Source organism: Rhinolophus ferrumequinum, chromosome 26 (genome assembly GCF_004115265.2).
Source record: "Rhinolophus ferrumequinum isolate MPI-CBG mRhiFer1 chromosome 26, mRhiFer1_v1.p, whole genome shotgun sequence".
Lineage (NCBI taxonomy): Eukaryota > Metazoa > Chordata > Mammalia > Chiroptera > Rhinolophidae > Rhinolophus > Rhinolophus ferrumequinum.
In genome coordinates this window covers 2534566-2557711 of record NC_046309.1, presented here as the reverse complement: position 1 = coordinate 2557711, position 23146 = coordinate 2534566, and the positions used below count along the sequence as shown (strand labels likewise).

Genomic DNA, 23146 nt, shown 5'->3' with positions numbered 1-23146 from the left:
CCCAGCGTGGGCACGAGCCACTGCCCCTGAGAGGACAGCTTCTGGAGTTACAGTCACATGGGATTAGAAAGCACACTGTCCCTGGGGGGGTCACGCAATCAAACCCACCCCTTGCTCTGCACCCAGTGAGTGACCTGCAGCCATCCAGGACTAGTTAATTATCGGTCAACAACTGGCCTGTTCTCCAGTTAGCAGAGGGGGCCTAACGATTGATTGCTAGGCCCTACCTGGACCATTTCCATGGGGTGGGCGGGACTGCTGATGTTTGCCTGCTCCCATGTGATGCCTTCTGAAGTGTCTCTCTTTTTTCTTAAACATACAAAATGATACACACTTTATGATACTAATTATGTAGAAATACATATGTGAAGACAAAAGATGGTAAGGAAATGTACCATACTGTAAACTGTGAGTAACTCAGAATTAGAAGACAGAGTGGCTCTTATTTTCACTGTTCTCCACTTAATTTTCTATAGTCGTAATATATTGCGGGTTGTTTTGTGGGCTCAGTGAATATGTTTTGTGATAATATTACTGAACCATATGAACACTTACAATTTTGGGTTTGAAAACTTATATACTGTTGCATAAGTATTTATCAAAATCCAGTATAACCTTTATAAAAGAAGACCTGCAGTTTTATTGTTTACACAAAATGTTTGCGTTGCTTTTGTTCATATTCTCAAAGACACTAACGTCTTTCGTGGTAAAAGGTGTTGGTTCCTGACATCTCAGTAGCGCAGACTGGGCAACTGAAACCTCAGTATGCAGTAGTCCAATTGTATTCCCGAATTCTTCTTTAATTTGTTCCGTTCAGCTTTTTTCATAGCTGTTAATTTACTACTTCGCCAGCACTTATGCTTTCCTTCACTGCTTTTGGAAACAGAAAAGCAGTGGTATCTAGAAGCTGCTGGGTGGGGGGGTGAGAATCTTCAGGCTGGCAGGGTCAGCGTTGAGTTGTATTTCCTGACCTTTTTGCGAGAGGGTTACATTTCTAGTGTCCTGAGCATTTGGAGGAAAATAAACTTGGATGTTCAAGTATTTGGTTTACTGGTAAACGAGGTATAATGCTGTTTTTAAAGCTCGAATGTTGCTTGTTGTATGCGAGGCATTTTTATAACTGCTGGGGGAGTCATTGAGAGGGACATGGCTGCAGGTTAACCCATGGGCTGGACCCCTCCGGTGTCCTTGCAATGTAGGCTCCGCCCACTGTTCCCACGCTAGTTGCGGTCAAGGATACAGTGCTGAGAGAGTAAGGGGTTACTGAGACCACTTGCAGAGGATACAGGCTGAACCCTATTTACAGTTAAGATTCTAGCTGGTGGGGGCGGAGAGCTACCCCTCTTGCTGCACCAAAGTCGTGTGATTCGTTGTTCCCGTATGTAATGTGCCATTTTCCCGTTTACTGTCAAGATTTTCTCTCGAACTTTGATTTTTCAGTATTTGAGTGTTATAGGCCTAGGCATGGTGTTTTTTTTTTTTTTTCCATATTTATCCTGCTAGGGGTTCATAGATCATCTTGGGTCTTTACATTCACCATATTTGGGAATTTTGCAACCATTATCTCTTGAAGAAAAAGTTTTTTTCTGTCCTATTCTTAATCTGTTGAGATGACAGTTATTCATATATTACATATTTTATATTGTCTCTGAGACTGTTCATCTTTCCAAACTGTGTTCTCTCTCTTCTTCAGATGTGATCGTTTCTATTGCTCTATTTTCACATTCAATGCCTCTTTCCTCTATCTTTTCCGTTCCATTGTTTGCACATTCAGTGCTGTCATTTCAGATGTTGTACTTTAATCTAGAATTTCTACTTTGTTCTTTTTTTCATAGTGTCAATTTTCCTGGCTTAGATTTGCTATCTTTTCATACGTTCTATACCTTTTTTCTTTAATTAATGGACTTCGGTATATCAGCCACCGTAAAAAAAAAAATTAAAAAAATCTTTGACTTCTAATTCTAGAATCTGGGTGATCTCGAGATTGGTCTGTGTTGATTTTGCTTCTTTCTTATGAATGGGTCACATTTTCCTATTTCTTTGTAGGTTGAATAATTTTGAATTTTATCCTTAGCACTGTGAATATTGCATGGAGACTCTGGATTCTGTTATGTTTCTCTGAAGATTTTTTTTTAATTTTTAGAGAGCAGTTGAGTGGCAACTTACATGTAAGTTTTGCTCCTGCATCTTTACTGGGCCACCTGGAATCTTTCGGTACTTGCATGGCTCACTGGGCAACCAGACCTTAGGGGCAGCGTGATACCCACAATTTGAAGCTCTCCTACTGATTTTCTTAATTGTAGAATTACTCCCACTTTCCAGCTGTGCCAGTTGGCTCAGACTATGTCCCCTCCAGAATCTGCTCACTTTGGGTTGTTCTCTAATGCCTTCAGATGGTCTGTTTTGTGTTTTGCACAGAGATATAGTTATATGTGTGATAGCTGGCTTGACAAAAGTTGTACTCAGCCGTTATTGGGAGTGGAGCTCCACCTATTTTTTTCATTAGTCAATCCGATGCCCAGGCTTTAGAATCACTAGTTTGGGGGACTTCACCTACCGTGACCCTAGAATCAGTGACATCAAGCTTCTATGATTACAGCTCATTAGACTTACTTCTAACTTTATTTTCCCGAACCTTTAGTTCAAAACTGAATGTGTTTCTGCACTTTGAGACTCCATCCAGGAAAGAATGGTCAACCCAACCCACTGTCACCTCTCGCAATATTGTTTTAATCTTCCGTCTTCTCCCCACCAGGACTTTGTTTAAATCTTTGTGAGCCTCTCTCTTGTTGATTCTGCTTCTTTTTCATGTCCTCCTGCATCAGTTTTTCTTCTCCTTCTCTCTTTCATTTTCCCAATGTGTTATGTTCTCAAAAATGAGATGTTGGCCAATTATAACTTGTTAAATCTAAAGGCTCTCATTTGTTCCTTTTTTTTTTTCTTTCCCTCTCATAAAAAGCAAAAGCCATTTTAATGTTCTTCCCTCTCCAAGATACCTCCTGACTCTTTCCCGCTCTTCGCTGCCCCTTCGGTTTGGGTCAGCAGGGCTTCCCCCCCATGAGGCATTTCATGCACTTTACAAACGTTTTCTCAGTCTACATGTCTGTGGAATCAAGCAGCCTTCCCCTCCTTTTCGTGGGTGAAAGGATTTCCCACTTTGATTTTAGCACATAGCTTGATCACCCACTGCTTTCCGGTGGGAAGTCTCCCTGAGGATTCCAGCAGCCACTGACTTACGTCTGTGTGGGCACAACAAGCTTACCAGGCCCAGCGAGGTTCTTGTCCCCGCTCTGCCTGCCCCACCCTGTGCTGGGAGCGGTCCAGCTGAGAAGGAGACTCCCATCACAAGGCTGGCCGCCGGCTGCAGGCATCACTCCCCGGTTTAGTTTTTGGCTTGAACTTCAGACCTTCCCCCTGCTCTGGTCCCTGTACCTACCTGTTCCTGAGCTTATAGCGCTTCCTAAATTCTCACCATCCTGATCCTGACCACGGGCCCCTGTCATCGTCTGCGGTAGAGCCTGCTTTCCCCCGTCAGAGAGCATCCTCCATCCCTAATGTGTGGTATTTCAAAACAGGCTCTAGCTTCAGAAGTGATGTTCAAACCTCCTCATTTTATAAAAACTGCCATCCAACAACTAAGTAACGGGAGAGCCGGGCCTCTGCCATTCCCAATCCCTAATTCTTGGCACATCCCATTATAGCCGGCTATGTCCTTGTTTGTCCTTCTCCATTTGAGTTCAAGTCAAGGGGCCACGTCTGCTATACACACATACCTCCTGCCGCTCAGGGGGTCCGCCTGCAGCACACGTCACTACTCTGTAATGTTAGCAAGAGCACGCTGGGTTCATGGCTTGTCCTGCCCATGGTAGCTCTTCATGTGAAACAGGAAGCTTTCTTGTTTGGTTGCTAATTTCTGAAAGAAGCAGGAAAGGTAGGAAAAGGAACTCACATACAAAAGGTGCCAAAAAAATGTATACACAGTTTAAGAAAGGAAATAACTATTAAAATTGTAATACTCAATATATACTGATAACAAAACATGAATACAAGTCATGTGTACACATTTTTTCGGTACCCCCAGTAGATAAAAACAATAATAAATTCTTTTTACTATCCAGAATCTAAATCATCCTAAAGAATTTTAGAAAGTTTAATGTAAGGCATAAAACATAAATTACTTTAACGACTTCCAGGATATTACTGAAAATCTATTTATGTTATTTTGGTTTTACATTTTATTGATTTTAAAAATTTTAATTGTCCTCCTTTTCTCAGTAAAATACATAAAACGAAGATAAGCTCATGCATAAGTTAAATTTCCAGGAATAGAGAGCAGTAAAGAAGTATTAATTGTTTTTCTGGTTTAACTTGTGGGATTATTTTTTTTAAGTCAAAAGCCATATCTCAAACATGGTATTTTAAGGATCTCACATCTTGTAACTTTGGAAGGAAATAGACTGATTGGAACTTTATAGACCCCAAATCTAGTCTTAGTTTTGATTGCGGGCCTAGAAATCTGTGCTGAGTTGGCAGAGTGGAGGAAAGGTGTCCATCGCGTCGCTCATCCTCTCCCCACGTTTCTAGGGCCTTAGAAAGTTTATTTCCATGCCACACAGATATCAAGTGTATTCTCTTCTATCGCCTGCATCTTCTCTTTTTAATGAACATTTCAAATGGAATGTTAAGAGCTCACAAGACATTGAGACATTACAGTGTAATTAAAAATTATATGTGACAAGATGTGGACACAACAGAACAAGTTCATCTTGCTCGTAGGATCCAAAAGACCAAGACGTACTGGCCTTTGTTAAAGTCATGTGAGCTGCACAAGTTCAGGTGTGGAAAACCTGCAGTGGCGGGTGAGGCACAGGCAGCGTGGCAGGAAGGGAGGAAGCGTCAGTAGACGGGACCTCAGAATTAGGTGAGCCGTGCATCCTGTTTGGGTGGAGTCTCGGGGAAGTGGCTGCAGCATTCTGGGCCCTTTTCTTCGCTCTCTGGAAACTGAGGAAATCAGCTGAGTTTCTGGGCCCCATCGGGCATTTCCTCACTGATATTCCAACCCTAGAGAGAGCCGTAGGCAAAGCGATCCCAGTTCCCAGGCTTTCCTGGGTAGAGACGTCAGAGGCAATTCTACAGTAAATATACTTCCTGTAAACCCTAAGCCAGTGGGAGGCCTTCCCACTGCAGAAGGAAAAGAAACACCTGCTTCATACATTGGACATGAACCTGTGGCCTAAAGGCGGAAGGGTTCTATGAAATGAAGAGAGGACCCACAATATGAGGTATCTTTCTCCATTCTAGCATTTCACCTCACGTTTTCATGAATGCTGTCTTATTTCATCTTTACAGCAGCCACTTAGGCAGGTAGATAAGTTTGTATTTCTCCTTTTATTTCTTCACTGAGAAAACTGAGCTACGAGATTACATACAAATCACTTGTGGGCACAGGGCTGGGAAAATCAAGACAATGTTTTCAAACTGAAAATGCGTAAATAATGAAGAGGACTGAATCTTTTATTCAGTAAGCTTCAACCCATAAATCTATTAATTTCCTCAGTCCTGAGTATTATTTATGTATTTCATAAGCATTGGACTCCTTGCTTACTAGTCTTTAAAAAAAAAAAAAAGAAGTTGCTATTTTTATTGGTGAGTCAGAGTGTTCACAGAAGAGAAAAGAAACAACAGAATGAAATACCCGGGGTGTGAAAAAAGAAATAAGGCCAAGTTATAGGAATGCAACCAGAGAACAGAGTGGTCAGTACAAGGTTAGTTGGGGTGGGGGAGGCTTCACAGGAAGTGAGGGTTAATCGCTTACCGTCACAGAAAAACCATGCCGACTATAGGCTCGGCGTAACAGACCTCCCTGCTTCCCCAAGTGGGAGCTCTAATCCTTGCCAACTGAGGGACCCATAGATTTTAATAGACAGTTATTATGGAACATTTTCTATATTTGCTTCTGGTGATTGTTATTTGTGACTACTGAGAATAGATTCTAATTCCTGGCAGGCTACAGACGCTGCAGCTCACCTTCCTCTGCAAAATAGTCAAAAGTTTGAGAAATCGTAAGAAGAGACAGGATATGAAACAATAAAAACATAGCCATGTTTGTCATCCTCTCCCACAGTATATTGGCTTTTGTGGTCGTGCAGCATTTCTTCATTCATTCACTCATCAGCTGTCGCTTGGACATCTGTGTAAGGGGGTTTCCTGGGCCACTTATCTTCTCTGCCCACAGCCTCTCGTCTACCACCTGAGACACAGGACTCCCAGATACAGCTGATCCGCCCAGGGCTGCACAGCTGCTCCCAGGTGAATAAATCCACAGGTTGAGCTGAGCCCATGAAACACTCACTCTCTTTGGGGAATTTGAACTAAGAGACACAGAGATGGCCCTCCGAGGGCAGAGGGCAGAGGTCACACAGGCTCTGACTGCCGGGTGCAGTCACGCCAAGCTAAGGATGGCTATTGAGAGAAAACCAAGGCAAGAGGCAGCAGAGACGATGAATTATGGGGCCCCCGAGACATGGAGAACATGGCCTCTCTCTCTGACGTCCTTGTTACACTGCATGTGAAGTGCTTTCCTTTCTTTATTTCCTTTCAGTATTCCGAGAGGTACCTACCATTATGTAAAATGGATAGAAAAGGAAACTCTTTCATTACTAGCAGGATTTCCTATTTTCTCTCCCACCTCTCATTACCACCAAATCAAACTGTTTTTGTTGAACAGACTTTCTGATCAGCTTCTTTGCGTTCTTACTTTGTATCCCAAGAGGCACAGGGAGGGGAAACAAATGTCACTGGATTGCTTTCTAAGCAGCGGTGGGAGTGATGGCTACTTTCCAGGTTATTATTGGACAGAGCTTGCCAGGGCTGAATTTATCAGAAAAATAAAGGGTGTCTATGAGGCTTTGTGGCAAGAGATAAAAGGGAACAGACAGAAAAAATGATGTTGTGGCAGCCAGCAGATGTACTTTGGGGAATAGAATAGAAATGTTTATTGTCTCTTGCTTTCCAGAGAAGTGTCAATAAAATCCTTTGGGTTCGCTAATGTGTCAGACGCTAGACCTGGGTTTGGGGGGACTTGGAGTTGGACAGTTTGATGGAACATTGAATGCAGCTTTAAGCTGGCGGTTGGACAAGAGTCTAGACTGCCCAAGGGGGGCCCAGAAAATCGAGATTGGGTCCATAATACATTCGTTGGTTGTTTGATTTGAGCTACTTTTAATGGGTTTCTACCTTATTCGCACTCAAACGAGCTCCGACAAAAATGATGTGTAATGTGTGAGCACCTGGAGGCTTCCACAGGCATTGGACGTGACCTCCCTCCCTTGTCCACGAATTTGCCAGTGTTCTACTAAATGCCTCAGACTCACGGGACAATCGTGAACAACTTTATTTTTTCCTCCAACTGGGTCTTCAAAACCAAGCTTTCGCTGCTCCTTGTTTGTACCCAGATTTGTGAAGAAATTAGAGCCTTTTCTGGTCGTTTTGCCACTGGTGCGATTTTAGAGGTTAAAACGCCCAGTCCAGTTGAACATAAGGGTAACCCCCAAATCCATTCAAAGACAGGTTTCTCCCCCACCCCACCCCTAGTTGGAGCCTGCTCCAGGCCTGGAAGCCTGCAGGGTTGAGGGGAGAGGCACTTCTCCGTGGCTTCCTCCTCCTGCATGGTTTCTGACTCCTCCCCTGCCCTCTAGTCCCCTTTCTCACTTCTCCGAGGTTGGGTTCAGGTAGAGAAGAAATGAGGGAACAGTCCGAGTGCATGTACGTGGTGGCTGCAGTTGTAATCTGGTGATAGACATAGGTCTCCCGGGGATGAGTGGACATTTGGTCCTGTCCAAGACGTCCACTAAGACACTTGGTCCAGCGCCAAAGGTCCTTGATCGTTGGTCCTATCAGAAACGTCTGTGGGTGTATCCGGTCCTTTTGGTATGACCGCATGTCTCCATGGACGTTTCGGACAGGACCAAATGTCCTGCAAGGCTATGTGAATGTGACAAGTACACAAAGCTGACCCTGTGCTTGTGGGGTGCTTGTGGGGAGCCTTTCTCTGGAGACCCCACTCAGAGGATTGAAAGGTGATGGCAGCTTGTCCTCCAGCAGTGATCCCAGCCCACCCCCTTGCTCCACCTCTGGTCACCCTGTGCTCGTTCCTTGGCTCTGGTGGCTGAGGGTCCTTCCTACGTGGCCCCTGGCTTCCTCCTCCCATGTGCTCCATTTCTGGTCCAGGAGCGACGCCCACATGCTGCATTCCCACCCTCACCGTCACGGCTGCAGCGTGCCCCGTAACCCCGCGCTCTCACGTCCGCCCGCTTCGGAGGCTCCCTGGTTTCAGCTGGCGATTTTAACTTTTCCAGGTGGGGTCTAGATGCCACTGCTGTGCTCTCAAGTCCCCTGAGCTCAAAGGCACCCATTTGAGGCTCTCTGAAGTGTTCTGTGCCCCCCCCCCTTCACTCTCCTTGTGCTGAGAGGCAACGTACAACTTTCCTTTTCCTCATCTGGCTGCACCTCCCTTCCTCCTGCCCCCTGCCCCTAAGATGGAGCTGCCAGAGACTTCCACCAACTGTCTCTATCGGCTAATGTGTGCTGTGCAATTTCAAAGCCCTTTGTCATCTGCTTTTATGAATAGTTAACAGACCACTTCAGGCTGGATGGATACTTGGCAACCATTTTTACGGTTCTTAGCTTTCACTGCCTCGGTTGAAACCGAAGTAGCAAGAGACTGTCTGAACGTGGGTATCTTTCTACGTGTGGTTATCTTGTATCTCTAAGAATATCGGGCAGTTGTGTCAAGTGCCACCTAAGCTCGGTGTGTGTGTCGGCTCATGTGGTTTGGAAAGGACCACGGAAGGTTGGGGTTTCAGCTGAGCAGTGGAGGATGTGGCTTTTTGGTTGAGACCTTGTTTACCCAAAAACACATGCAGCCTCGCCAAAGTGGCGCATCTCATTTTCTTTACACTTTAGGAACTGTGGTGGCTCGTGAGCTCATGTGCGTGCCAGGAAAGAGGGAATGCTCGGGGGACTTCTTCTCCCTTCGCACTACAATTCCCTGCTGTAGTGCTTCTCAGACCTTCCTGCACACGCTCATCACCCAGCCACTCTTGTTAAAACACAGACTCTGATTGAGCCGTTTCTCGGTGGAGCCCAAGAGCCCGTGTTTCTTAAAGGCCCCCGATGATGCCGACGTTCCTGGCCGCCAGCCCGCCCCGTGGGTACCAGCACTCTGCTGCCTTTGCTGAGTGATACACAACATAAACCCGAATGCATTTTGTTGCGTCATTGTGGCAGATCCCTGGAAGTCTCCCATTTGGGGGAAGTGGTCTTAGTCGTCGTAAGCACGTAATGGTCTCTCGTGTCTTTGACCTGTGATTGGAAACGTTGGTGCCATTCATTTGGAAAGGAGGATTGAAATAGGAAGAAGGAGAATGGGGTTCCCCTTGCCAGCTCTGTTGCCCACTGGCTCTGCGGCCATCACCAAGCAATCAGCGTCTCCAGATTTAGCCACTTTCATTAAACTGTTTGTTGGGGTAGGTGGTCTCCAGGGGCCTAGCAAATAGTTTATATTTATAAATATGTTTTATGCTTATCTACTCAGCTGTATTATTTTTAAAAAAACTTGGGCTCTTGGTCTATATGTTCACCTATGTTTTTATTCCTGGAACAGAAGCTAGAACCTCGCCTGGAGTACACACTCAACAAATACTCGTGAACGGTGATGATACAAGAGAACTTTGGCAGTGGGGATGCGAGATGGGTGCAAACAGTGAGGACTGCGTGGGGTTTGTTTAAACCTCTTCAGTAGATCTCTGTCGGTAAATGAGTTGACTTAAAGTGAAAAGAGTATATTCCGTAATAGTCATGTGTGTTTTTTCTCATCCCTGACTTGGGGGCTGATGGAGGCAACCCTTCCAAAATCCAACAGGATCAGTAGAGTGAGAGAGTTATCAACCTTATCGTTATAAATACAATACAGGTTTAGGAGGAAACTGGCCACGCAAACCTGTATTTCCTCGCTCACACCCGTCAGTGATTCTGCAGCTCGACAGCCTCCTGCCTTCCTTCAGTGACAGGTCACTAAGACGTTCTCCACACCACCGGGCCTTCCCACATAGCTCCTTTGTTCTCACTTCCTAAGTATCTGTTCTGATTCTGTCCCCGTCAGAATCCACTTAATTTGCAAAGTCACTGCTCTCACTGTGAGCTGTCCCTTTGTATTATAGTCCACGGGGCTTTGGAGCCAAAAGTTGAGGAGAGTCGAGAAAAAGATGCATGGTCAGTCAACTATAATTTAATACATAGATATTGTCATAGAATGTGGAGTACAGCATAGGGAATAGAGTCAATGGAATTGTAGCAGCTACATACGATGTCAGAGGGGTAGTAGATTGGGGGAGAGGGTCATCACTTTGTGAGGGGCATAAATGCCTAACTACTACATTGTTTTGTACACCTGAAACTAAGGAAGGAAGGAAGGAAGGAAGGAAGGAAGGAAGGAAGGAAGGAAGGAAGGAAGAAAAGAAAGAAAAAGATGGATGGAAAAGGCAAAATGACCTGGTTGTAGTCTTTAAACGATGTGTTATTACAAACAAGGACCTGTCACTGTAACCTTTTTTAGCTAGAAAACAGAAAGGGGGAGTCGTGAAGAGCTTCCGAGGTCCAGAAACTCCTACTTGATGTACCCGAGTCATGCAGTGAGGCAAATTGGGAAGAGCAGAAAAACACCCAGGTTCCTCTATCTGCTCACTTACAGCTCTTATTTTAAAGGGTAGATTGAATAAATTACTTCACTAAATGCAACTTTAAAGATAGAACATTCGCATGTAAAACTTATGTCTTACCCAACTTTCAAAAAAGTGAGAAAACTTCTAAATATATGTATGAGATTTTATGGGAAAATTTGAAGTCTTATTCTGGTCAACTGTATCAGTAACACCAGTGTTTAAATTTGCATCACTGCGTATTGAGGTTCCCTTGGTACCCCTGTTTCTTAGATGGCTCCACGTAGATCCATTTCTTGTAAACTGGGGACCTGGAACAGACGTGTGACAGGGGTACGTGAAGGCAGCCCCTGGATGGTGAAGAATGCGGGGGTGAGAGAAAATTGAGGCCAATGCAATCTCTTTTAATATCGTCTAAACATATTTCAGTATCGAAAGTGGAAGACTTAAAAGTTAGAAAAAAATCACTGATGGAATTAGGGTTGCAGCAGAAAAAAATATTTGGATCTGGGTGTTTTGGGACGTAAACTAGGAAGTTAATACAGTATCAATAAAACAGTATCTAGACAGCAGTGAAAATATGATTTGAAGTAAATACTGTACATTTACTGTGGAACAGGATTTCTTTTTTTCTAACTTTGTCTGGTAAAGTGCAGCAACCTGGTAAAGGAGATAGTGTTCCTTGGATGTCATTAGGAAAGAAAAGGGAGGTTTATCGGTGGATTAAAAGAGGGGGTGCTCTGCATATTGAATTTCGTGGGACCCTCCCAGTGGTGCTATGAGGTGCTTTCGTAAAGTCTACTCAGAGATATTAAGTCACATGCACGAGGTCCAATGTCCATTAAGAAGCAGACCTGGGCTTCAGATCTGGATTCTGAATCTAACTGCTTAAATTCTCACTCGACCCTGGGTTGTAAATGGTGGGAAAGGAGTAAATTAATCAAAATGGTCATTTAGCAATGTGGTCGTTCGTTGAATGGAGTACATAGAGTTCTTTTAGAGGAACAGTATCGTACAAGAGCAGTGTCCTACTGGAAATTATGGCTCTGATTTATTTGCTGAAAGATCATTTCTTTTCACAAATTGATCTTGTGCCCGTTAGTCTCGCCGCTCTCTCATTAGTTCGAATAATTCGTTTTTGCTGATTCTGTGTATTTGGTCATAACTGTCCACAAATAATGACAGCGATACCTCTTACCTTCTTCCCTACCTTATTGTCCCTGTTTATGTATCTTGTGTTTGTGGTCAGGACCTCTGGTATTGTCAAACAGCAGTGTTTCTAGTGAGACTTCATCAGTCACTGACGTGACTGGGTCCGTAATGGTGCCCTTTACGGAGCGAGGGAAGAAAGCAGGGGAGCCCTGTGGAGGCGAGTATGATGCTGCCTCTCACATCTCCACGTCTACACGCACGTCGCTGGCCCTGGAAAGACATGGCGTTAGGAGATTTAGACTTGGGAACCAGCGGCTTGTGGGTATTAATTTAAACTGTGAGATAATTTTCCAGTTTCTGCTCAGGAACGTTAAAAGCTGGTAAGAGTGTCCTACCCACCCTGGCAATGAGGAAAATGTCAGTCAACATTCAAGTTCATGACTGTTTTCTTATCCGTGAGAGAGATGAGGGTTCAGGACAGCCAACTAACCCAGCTCTAGGGAGAGCGAGGAGAATGCAGTCAAGATGGGATGTGTACACCAGCTTCCTTGATTCGTGGTCACAGAGCAGTCGGAAGAATTCAGCTGGAATAGTTGGTGAATGGGTGGCGGTCAGGTGTGGGCGGATGGGAGAGTGAGAAGTACCTGGGGCTGCTTGTGTGGTGGGGGGAGGGTCCCACGCTTGTGAAGGAGAGTGTTATCTCACAAATGATAACTGTATGGGATCTGAGACTGGGTCCTGGAACAGGAAAAGGACCTTAGTGGAAAACCTGGGGACATCCAAACATGTGCTCTAGCTCAGTTAAGAGTATTGGAGCAACATACATGTCTTGACTTTGCTACTTGTAGTACTATTGTTGGACAAGATGGTAGCCTCAGGGAAGATCCATGAAGGACATTCAGGAATATTCTCTTATATTTGCAACTTTTTTTGTAAATCTAAAACTACTTCTAAATGAAGAGTTTTAAAAAATGGGCACTTAAGGATTATAGATAAGAGTGTACAAAGCAAAGGGTGAAACTGGTTGTAATTAAAGAAAAAGTACAAACAGGACAACGCGTTCTTGGAAACTGAGAGGGAAGATTTAGAAAAGGAAAGCAGTGAATCGAAAGAAATTAGTGTCTTGCAAATCCAAAAAATAGCATTGCTTGAAATGCATTCTTGCAGAGTACTCCCAGGAAACCCCTCCAAATAACGAAATGATTCCACGATGACATAAGTCTGTGGAATAGACAATCTTCTTAAAATTAACAGTGCCTATGAGCCCAGTAAGAGTTTGAGAATGCTTTGACTGCTGAACCCTTTTTTTTTTTTTAACCAAATTCATTGTGCTAGCAGAATTTTTGAGATCCTTGCTCCAAACACAGAGTATCCTTAAACACATCAAATGTGAGTTCTTAATTTGAGGCAGTTCTAGAATGCCCATTTGGCTCTTTTTCATACATTCCAAATGTTGAAATTCTGCATCTTTTGATCCAGTTTGTCCATTTTTTTAATCAAAAAAGTGACAATTCCTTTGAGACCCAAGGAGCTTACTAGATTCTCCAAGCTTTTCTCGATACTTGACTTTAAACAGACTCCCGGGGACAAGCAATATCAGAAGACTATACCGTAAATGTTTTAACTTTGATATGTTGTCTGCATAATGTGTTACATTTCTCATTAAATCTCTTTCGTAATAAAAAAACAAATTCAATGTTTCCCAGAATTACTTAGCTGTGAGTACTTTTTAATTTTGCAAGAGCCCTTTGATATCAGCTTCATGAGATCAGTTGTAGAAATACAATTCACAGCACATAATAGGGGTTTAGTTATTAAACAAGTATTTATTACCCATCTGTTGACCTCCCTTAGACCTTGGGTTCTGAGGAATACACTTGGGAAGAGTGTGAATAAACACAGCGATGATAAGGGGAGTGACTGTGGGACAGATAGGAGTGAATCACCCTGAGAGGTACAGGGGTAGGAAAAGCAGGACCGGTTCTCCCCCTGGCTGCCGATACAGGTGGAGACAGGATCAGCTTGGGAACGAGTCCAGAGGTTACGGTGCAGTGGCCAGAATGTGATGTTTAGTTGTACCTCTTGGTCCTCTAGGTTTGCCTTTGGAGTTTGATGCAAAGGGTGGGCTTTCCACAAAGGTCTTTCCTCCTGGGGTGGATCATAGCCTGATGTCCCCTCGTAACCTTAGATTTGGAGGAAAGGAAATCTGTGTAATTCCAACTGCTTGGGGAGGAATAAAAAAGAAACGAATGTAAAATGATTGCTGTGATAAATTTCCCTGACGTATTTATTACAGTTCTTTCTGGAAACATTTGGGAGGGAGTCGTTGATGAGGCTGGGACCATTTTTTATACTTCTGTGTATTATTCTCTGAATTGTTTTAAAAGAGTGTTTTTAGTGCCGATTAATGGACGATCTGTACCAGTCAGAATAATGAAGCATTGTGATTACTCCTGGGCCCATTTCTCATCTTGCCTGCAGAGAGTGAAGTTTTCCACTGGCTCTGGGTTGACCATGATTGCATTTGATTCCTGAAGTTTCAGTCCAAGATGAGAAATCGCCCAGCACTTGCCAGATCCCTCATTAATCCTGTATCAAAATTCCCCAGGGCTTCAGGGGACGTTGCTCATGCAGAGAAGGGCAGATGTGGGCAGTGAGGGATTCGCCACGGAAGAGATTCTGGTGAGAGCTGCACTTACGAACTCTTTAGGTGGGTGACCCGGAGACGAGCCATGCGACAGCTCTAGGACGACGCTGCTGACAAAACTCCATTCGCTCTCCTCAATTCAGTCCATTTTAGAAAAGCCTGGCCTTGGAGCCTCTTTTGCCCCCGTGAAAGCTCTTCTGCTTTTTCCTGGGATCTCTCAGGGAAGACAGAGGTTGGTTTTCTACCCCACATTCTTCTGTCCCCAGAGAACAGTTGTGCTTTGTGTCATTGAGATGCTTGCAGATGGGAAATATGATGGGGGCTGGGAGACACGTGAAAGGGCATATGGTTGGTTTTAGATTAAGTTCCCCTGGGATCTGGCTCAGGGCCACCCTGCGTCATTCCTCTATAAAGGAATGCGTGACACTTGTTGGAAATAACTTTAACTCAATCATTTGAAGGATATTTGAATTATGGCCTAATTTATGAGATGTTATTAGTGGGTTTTTCGTACGTCAAGACACGTAATCAGGTCAGAAAGCAGTAATGGTTAAAGTCACAAACTACCATAATAATCTGGGGAAAAGCTTCAGGCCCCCACTCCAGAGCCACAGATGCAGGTACCTATCCAAACACATCTTACATTTAATATTGACAATTCGGTCGACAAGGACCAATCAGGATCATTGTGGGGGACACTGTAGCTTTCCCCTCAATATCCCTGTGCCCCTTTCTCTTTCATGGGCACCGTGCTGGTTGGGAGGGTTTAGTCCCAACCCCATTTTGGGGGGTAGACCATGATTCATCTACATCAGTTGGAATAAAATCCTCTCTCAATCACCCCCACGGGACCAGTTCCAGTGACTTGTGCCTAACCGATTTGTCTGTGGCATCCCCCAGGCCGCTGTGAGCATATCCCACAGACCTGGGACGGCGGCGGGACTTTGGCTGAATCTGAGACACAGCGGCTCCCTCTCCTTTGCATCCTGTGACTTTGGGCGCGTGAGGAACCTGGAATTCATTTTGCTATTACAAAAGGAAGTGGCCGGGGCCCGGGACGGTGAAGTCGTCACCCAGAGGCAGGCAGAATGCGGAGAAGCACAGACGTAAAGCAACAGCCTGGAGCAGGACGTGATGCAGCCTAGTGTCTGGTGGGATTTCAGCAGCGAGTGAGCTCCACGTCCCCCTGTGCCGAGGCCCTGTAAGCGGGGTTTACTGTAACCTGCACCGCAAGGAGTTCTCCGTGGTGCAGTGCCCCGCGGCCTGTTAAGTACCAGAGTGCCAGAGGGCGTGTTTCCCAGAGGGCAGGGAAAGTAAAGGGCTGGTCGCTGCTTCCCGCCGTCCTGCTTACGTGTGGGCGGCTCTGTCCCTGGGCCATTGTGGTACGAGCTGCGGTAGCGCCACCTCTGGCCACATGCATTTCTCTACCCAGTCAGGGTCTCACCTTGCTCTGTCGTCCCCCATGGTCAGGTCGAGGTCCCGAGACGCAGAGAAGAGAAATAAGTGGGCGAGACACGTGAGCCTCCCCACCACCTGGCTGCTTCCACGTCATGTACCAGTGTACAGACAATCCCACTGGTGCCTTGCTTTGCTCGCGGAACTCACAGAAATGTGGAATGTGACCTGCAGGTGACACGCAGGAGCATCTGCCTCGCTGTACCTTACTAAGCAAACATCACTGAAGAAGCTGGGAAACCCACGAAAACTTCCGTGGAGCCAGCCTCGATGGTAGCACATTACACACCGTGCTCACCGAGCACAAAGCAAGGCACAGTTTAGACGTATATTCAAGGATTTCAGACTCCAAAGCTTATTTTTTAACCACGTCCAACTGTAATTTTGTGCAAGTCATAAAATCTATGTTGCATGGAAAGATATGGAAGTTGACACTGTGTATTTATCACCTTTTACTTCCCAAGGCCTGTTAAAAAGTTAAAATACCCATAGGAACTTGGTACTCTGATGGTAGGAGTGTAAATTCATTAGTTTTGAAAACTGCCATTGTATCCTGAAGCTGAGTGTGAACATACCCCCCAGGATTGTCACTCCTCACTGCGTACGTATGTCCCAAAAACATGTACGTACAAGAGTATTCATACCAAGTTGTCATGCGAGTCTCAGATTGGAAACAACAGGGTGAATACATTGTGGCATTGTTTACACACTGGAATACTACGAAACAGTGTAAAAGAATGAAGCTCAGGTACATGTAGCAACATGGATGAGTCTTACAATCTTGTTTTTTTTAAGGGAAAGAATCGGTGCTGTCTGTGTAGACATGTAATGCCTGGGACTGTACAGTAGTTATTTTATTAATGTTACTTTGTCATTCCCCTGGAAATTTAAAACAATATAAGAAGATGCAATGAGTGCTCAGGAAGTAAATTAAATGGTTTTCCGGTTCTCTTTGTACAGCTGGTGTTGCATTTATCATCAGAGTGCGTCCACAAACAGAATGAATGTATAATCAGCACTTTTCAAAGAACGTTACCATCATGCACTCTAGCCTATTTTGCAATTCTTAATTCATCAATCTGGAAGCAAAGATATGCATTCTCTGTATTTAGCATAAATGTAATAGTAGAGGAGGGAGACTCTGAATTTGGAATTGTGTGCACGATAGTAAAAATGATAAAGGATATTATTTTTTAATTTCCAGAATTGATTCTACCTTGTTCATTAACGTTTAGCCGGCATTCTGCCTGTAGTCTTTTATGTCATTGAGAAGAATTAAATTGTTTAAAAGGGAGATATTTGACCGTCCCGAATATTTCAGTTCTTCTTGTTTTTGAAGAGAATTAGCTTTGGATGATATATTGCAATAAAAATGACTTAATTCCAGGTGAAGAGATACCTTATGAATTCCATTAAAAAATTTTAACTCCCACAGAGTTAAATTGCTGTAAAGCTCATAAATGTCACTGTCAGTAACTGATGGGACATTGGAGCCCTAATGGTTTCAGTGTCTGAAAAGATTGAGTGGTCCATTATTAATAGGCCACCCAAAAATGGCCGGGTATTTTTTTTTTTTTTTGGAATGCTTTATTTTATAGGGAATGGGCAAATAGAGAATGATGGGACCTGGATATAAATTTTATTCATGTTTACTAGTTTTGAATAAAACAATGCTAAGTCAAACCTTAAAATATCAGACCAAATCGAAGACTGAATAAGCATCATGAAATACTGAAAGATAAAATCTTTTGTAACATACAGCTAATCCTCAATTATCCAGGGTACCAACGGGGGTGACAATGAAGTTATAACTACCTGCAATTCACAGGTAATCCAAAAAACCAAATGATAAATCCATAGCAACCACAAGTAGACTGTAGGGGTTTTCTTGTCACTGTTGTTGCTCTTGTTTTTTATTTGGATTTTATTTTTTAATTAGTGGAAAACTCACAACTGGGAGTTGCAGTGAGCTTAGCTCCTCAGGAGGGTAGGAGGGAGGCTTGTAGAGAGGAAAGCGCTGGTTAGCCTGGATTATCAGAAAGCCAAATGTGTCTGTACATATCTGGGTCTGTTTCTGACCTTTTGCTCAGCTCCCTCCCTCCCTTCAGTCTCACATAATAAGCCCATGCTTGGCCATTTGCTGGACTGGAAGCCCCAGGAGGGCAGGGCTCTTGGATTTTTTCATCGATTCATCCCAATGGCCTAGGAGAAGGTCTGGTATGTGGGGATTCAACATACATTTGTTGATTGAATTAATTATACACAATTTTAGTATTTTGTAGGGATATTTTCAACCCCAATTTCCTATCTTTTCCATTTATTAATCTTTTTCAATCATTTACCAGGTGTCTTCCCATTTCTTTCATTTTTTCTTTTTTTTTTAATTTTTGAAAAAGTTTCCTTTTTAGTGTTCTGGTGGTAGTGCCCTACGAATCAATCCATAATTCTAATGCATTTCTAATTTTTTGAGTTCTCTCATTAAGGAAGGGGTGCCGTATGTATTCATTTGTAGAAGTGTTTTTTTCTACCTTTACTAAACTTCGTTGTTTTATTCACGTAGGAATAAACAGCAAATAGGTAGGATGAAGTCTATAAATATTGGCTGTTATTTCTAATGTAAACTTGTATCCATTTCATATTTTTACTGAATGCTTTGCTCAGACAACACTGACTTTTCATACATCCATTTTGTGATCGATCACAGATGAGCTGGCGGAGATGGGGACTGACGGGGTTCACTTGGCTCATTTGGGCATTCTTGTCAGGCATTTATCGTTTTTATTTCTCTCTTGCAAAATGGATACTTTAGTCTTTTCATAGTAACACTTCCTTCAGCAGCACTAAGGGTATGTGACTAGAAATTCTAGTTAATAATGATAAACTACGTAAGTGAGCAATTACACGTCAATGGAAATACGAACACAGTGCACAGATGTAAATAATGTCAACTAAGTCACAAAATAACATTTCAGATAACGAACACACTACAAACACGTCCACACACCTAGTAATTAAGGTGTATATACATACATATTTGTAAGTATATATGTATATATCTCTGTATCTATGTCTCTCTCTCTCTCTCTCTCTGTATATATATATACATATATATATATATATGTCTCTACATATCTATATATAGACAGATAGATAAATTAGAATGAGACTACTATTTTGGTCCATCAGCTTGGGAAGATCATTCTTTTAAATCCATACCAATGTCTTTTTCAGCAAAAGAAACGAAGTCTCATCACTGTTTAGGGAAGTAAAAATGTATGCGAACCCTCTAGAAATGAATTTGGCACTATGTGGAAAAGCCTCTGGGAGGGGACGAAGATTTCCCCTTCTAAAAACGTGTCTTGGATATGGTTGGATAAATGTACAAAACTGTTTGTAAAGAGATATTCATTATGACAGAAAAAAAGCAGCAATATGATATTCAAACTTAAGCAGCCATTTCCCGGAGACGGTGTTCTTCAGACACACGACACAGTTGAGGAAAACATTCCAGTTTTCTTTGTTTAAAAATGATACATTAATGCGTAAAAATTTTCATCAGAAAACGTTGTTTACTGGGGTTATATTTAGCTGTTGAGTTTAATGGTGATTCACACTTTTTGTTTTCCTTATTTGTGCTTATTTTGTCTAACTTTCTGTAATGATGATCTGAATTGAAAGGTGTCTATTATGGGAATGTCCAGTGTAAACCCTAGGAGCTAGAGCAGGGGAGGAAGAAAAGTATTGTTGACACATTCGTGTCTCTGTACTGGTCTTCCCCGGGCTGGTCTCAGGCTGGCTAGCTTCAAGTGGCCAACCCATGTCTACCTTCATCAGATTTTCTTTATGGCAAGAAAAAAAATCTAAATTCTTTAAAACTTGGAGAATAATATCTATTCTATAGACATTACATTTGAAAACCCCAAAGCTATATTACTACGTTACAGCTCGTGGGGGTGGTCTGTGGGATTTTTTTTTTTTTTCTGTTTTACATTTTGGAACATATCCAGCTGCTTTTCAGAACAAAACCCTAGGTGAAGTCTTTTGGATCCTCTTTAGAATTCTTTTCAGTTCTTTGGAAGCATGGATCCACCGGCTTTTTGGTAGCATTTAGTGAACTGTCATCTATAGCTGCTAATTCACTGACCTGTTCAAAATTAGGAATGTATAGCCTTTTTACCCATCATGGTGGTCTGTACATTTTCTGGACCAAATTATTTATAAGTGCAAAAGGAGCCAGAGGAGAAGGATTCCATTAGCTGAGTGGTTCTGAAGCTTATCAGGTTCAGTGTCGCCATTGGCTGTAGGTGTGTGTGTCTGGTTGGGGCCGGGGGGGTTCCTGCTCCATCACTTTAGTGCTGGAGCTACTTGCACTGGGTTCCATTCAGATTGACAATGCTTTCCTGTGTATCACCTGAAAATCTTCCGTTGACATACTGGGTAAGACCAAGAAAGTGTGAGTGTCATTAATGGTGGCTGGAAGAAAATGTAGGTGTTGATAATAGAGCAACATTTTAAGAAATACTGCATTGCTAATACTTGATGGTGCAGAAGACGACGCTCTCAGAAATCACAAGCGACACGAAGCCATCGTGTCATAGTTTAGTTACAGTGTTTTTGTAAATGTCTTAACACAAAATAATGTCTTGTCTCACAATCCACGGTGTCTTAGATTCATTCTATCTAATAAGGAAATACTTTGTAACGTCCACTTTATCCTGAAATAAAGTTCATAGACCATAGGGCTACATACATAATTTTCAAAACCAACATAATCATTTATCTCCGATATGATAGGCAGATAAAAGGATATTAATATATATTCTCTATGAAAATGATTTGGGACAGCCACACCCTAATACATAATGAGGTAGTCAGATGTTTATCTCTACCTGTGATGAATTGCGTTGGATTTAAGGGACACGAGACAATCAGAAGCTATTCTTTATAAGGAAGACATGAAAACAAAATTCACAGATACAGGTGGATGCTGGAGTAAGAAGTAATGCTGTGGGAAGTAATAAGGGACGATTGTTTGTGTTGATAAGACAGAGAAGAAAATAGCGTTACCTGAACTGGCAGTAACACACCTTGGAAAATTATAACCTGTTGAAGTGGAAGTAATGAAGTGTTTCTCAGAGAGGAGCTGGAACTTATTTACAAGTATAATGTCACATAATTGCCTCTGTTAGGACGTGGGACGAGCTAGTGACAACTCTCATTGACAAGATATTTACTGTTAGGAAATTCTACTAAAAGTCCACATGTATGTTCAGTTGTCAAGAACTTAACAAGATCTTGGCGACAATATCTCATGTTTTTCAAAGGTCAACTGGAAAAAAATGATGAAACAGGCGTCTGCAGAGAATTTGTGCATAGACCTCCGGGGATATTATCAGAGTAGGACGGGAAAAATGACAGCTAACCACAAAATGAATAAATAATTTCAGTAGCTAATTTTTGTACGTAAGTAAATTCCTATCATTGTGCTATTTAATTTTTTAAATGTGTTATCTACCAATAATATGAAATATTTAAAAAAAATGTTTTCATTAATGAAATTCAGTGAGAGCCAGGCTTTCATGTGACTTCGTAAATGTAATTATATTTGGTTTTAAGTCTCCCAAAGATTCTCAGATCTCCTCTATTCCATCATTGCAGTTGGGTCTATGAGCTTTTGCATAGCTTTTGCCATTGCATTTTTCTACCAACTATGAAATTGGAAGTTTTATAATACGTCGAGTAGATGTATGGAGTGAAGAAATTATTCCATTACTGAAAACAATATCGTTAATCCGTTCAGGCATCCCTCTCCACAATGATATTCTCTTAAATATTTGGACTTTTATGTCATCTTCATGTAAAACATTTCCAAGTTGATTATGTACTCATCATAGTCTGTTCAGGCTGCTCTAACGAAAATTCCACAGACTGAGAGGCTTAGAAACAACAGACATTTATTGCTCAAAGTTCTGGAGGCTGCAAGTCCCAGATCCAGGTACCGGCAGATTCATCAGTGCCTGGCGTGCCGTTCTTCCTGAGAAGTCCAGACCAGAAGGAAGGGGCCCAATCCACAACCTTTCCCCACACTCTGAAGGATGTCGCCTGGGGCCAGCAGATGAAAGGGACAGCTCATTGTTTTGGAACTTCAGTATTTAATCTGACCTGGACTGCCCAGGAGAGTTTCTGTTATTTCTTTTGGATGGCAGAGCAGGCAGGTGTCTGCTGATTCCAATAGCAAATTATTGGGGGCTGACCCTCGGCGTCGCCAGTCTCTCCTTAGGTACCATAATGAGAGAGAGTCATGGAGTCATGGGACACACATACACACACACACACACACTCACACACACTCACACAGACACACACACTCACACACACACACAGTTACATACACAGACACACACACACATACTCACACACTTTCAGTACCATCAGCATTGATGGTTATCATTTCAATAATTTTTTGTTAAACTGGCATCAATTAAAATTTAATTTATTTAGTTATTAGTCTGATGAAGTTTATGCTATATTTGCTCTAAATATTTTTCATACTTTGTTTTCTGTTCTGTTCTCATGGATTTTTTTTTTAAATTAGGAATTCAAAGCTTTCAGTGTTCTTTGTGACATTTTGCTTTACTCTCAAGCTTAGGATGTATTTCCATTCACTCTACTCATTATAATTTTGTGTGACTTTTCTCCTAATACATCTGGAATTTAATATTACGTGTAGATGTCATACAGCTTTTAAACGGATTTTCTTTCAGAAGGTGGGTTGTCCAGCATCACGGTTGAAGAGGCTTGCTTTCTCTGCTTAAAGCAAATGGAGTATTCCTAAATAGAACAATGACTAACTTAGGTAAATGTACATTGCTCAATAATTTTTATACTAATAATTCTAGTTTTTCAAATTTATTTCCATTTCTTAAAAAAGAGCTTTTACACAGTGTTCTTGGTTTGACTTCAGTAATGAATCATTTTTGTGTTAGACCTGATAAAACTAACAAAAGTGACCTAAAAATGATGCTTCCGTGGTTTTTCCTACATACGTCTTTCTCCAACATAGTTCTAGTTTGACATATTTTCTTTCTGGGCAGATTAAAGTAGATCCTTTTGTCAGTGTGTGTGTGTGTGTGTGTGTGTGTGTGTGTGTATGTGTGTGTGTGTATGTACTTGT

At 42.5% G+C, this 23146-nt stretch overlaps 1 protein-coding gene across 1 annotated transcript in view; it reads left to right on the top strand.

The window, feature by feature from the left end:
* Positions 1 to 15793, top strand: part of LOC117017966 (translation initiation factor IF-2-like) — a 33674-nt gene extending 17881 nt beyond the window's left edge. The window contains exons 5-6 of the mRNA XM_033098622.1: positions 14479 to 14552; positions 15418 to 15793. Coding sequence (XP_032954513.1) covers positions 14479 to 14552; positions 15418 to 15627 — 284 coding nt within the window. The 3' untranslated portion in view covers positions 15628 to 15793. The remainder of the gene's footprint in view (positions 1 to 14478; positions 14553 to 15417) is intronic.
* The last annotated feature ends 7353 nt before the right edge of the window (positions 15794 to 23146 follow it).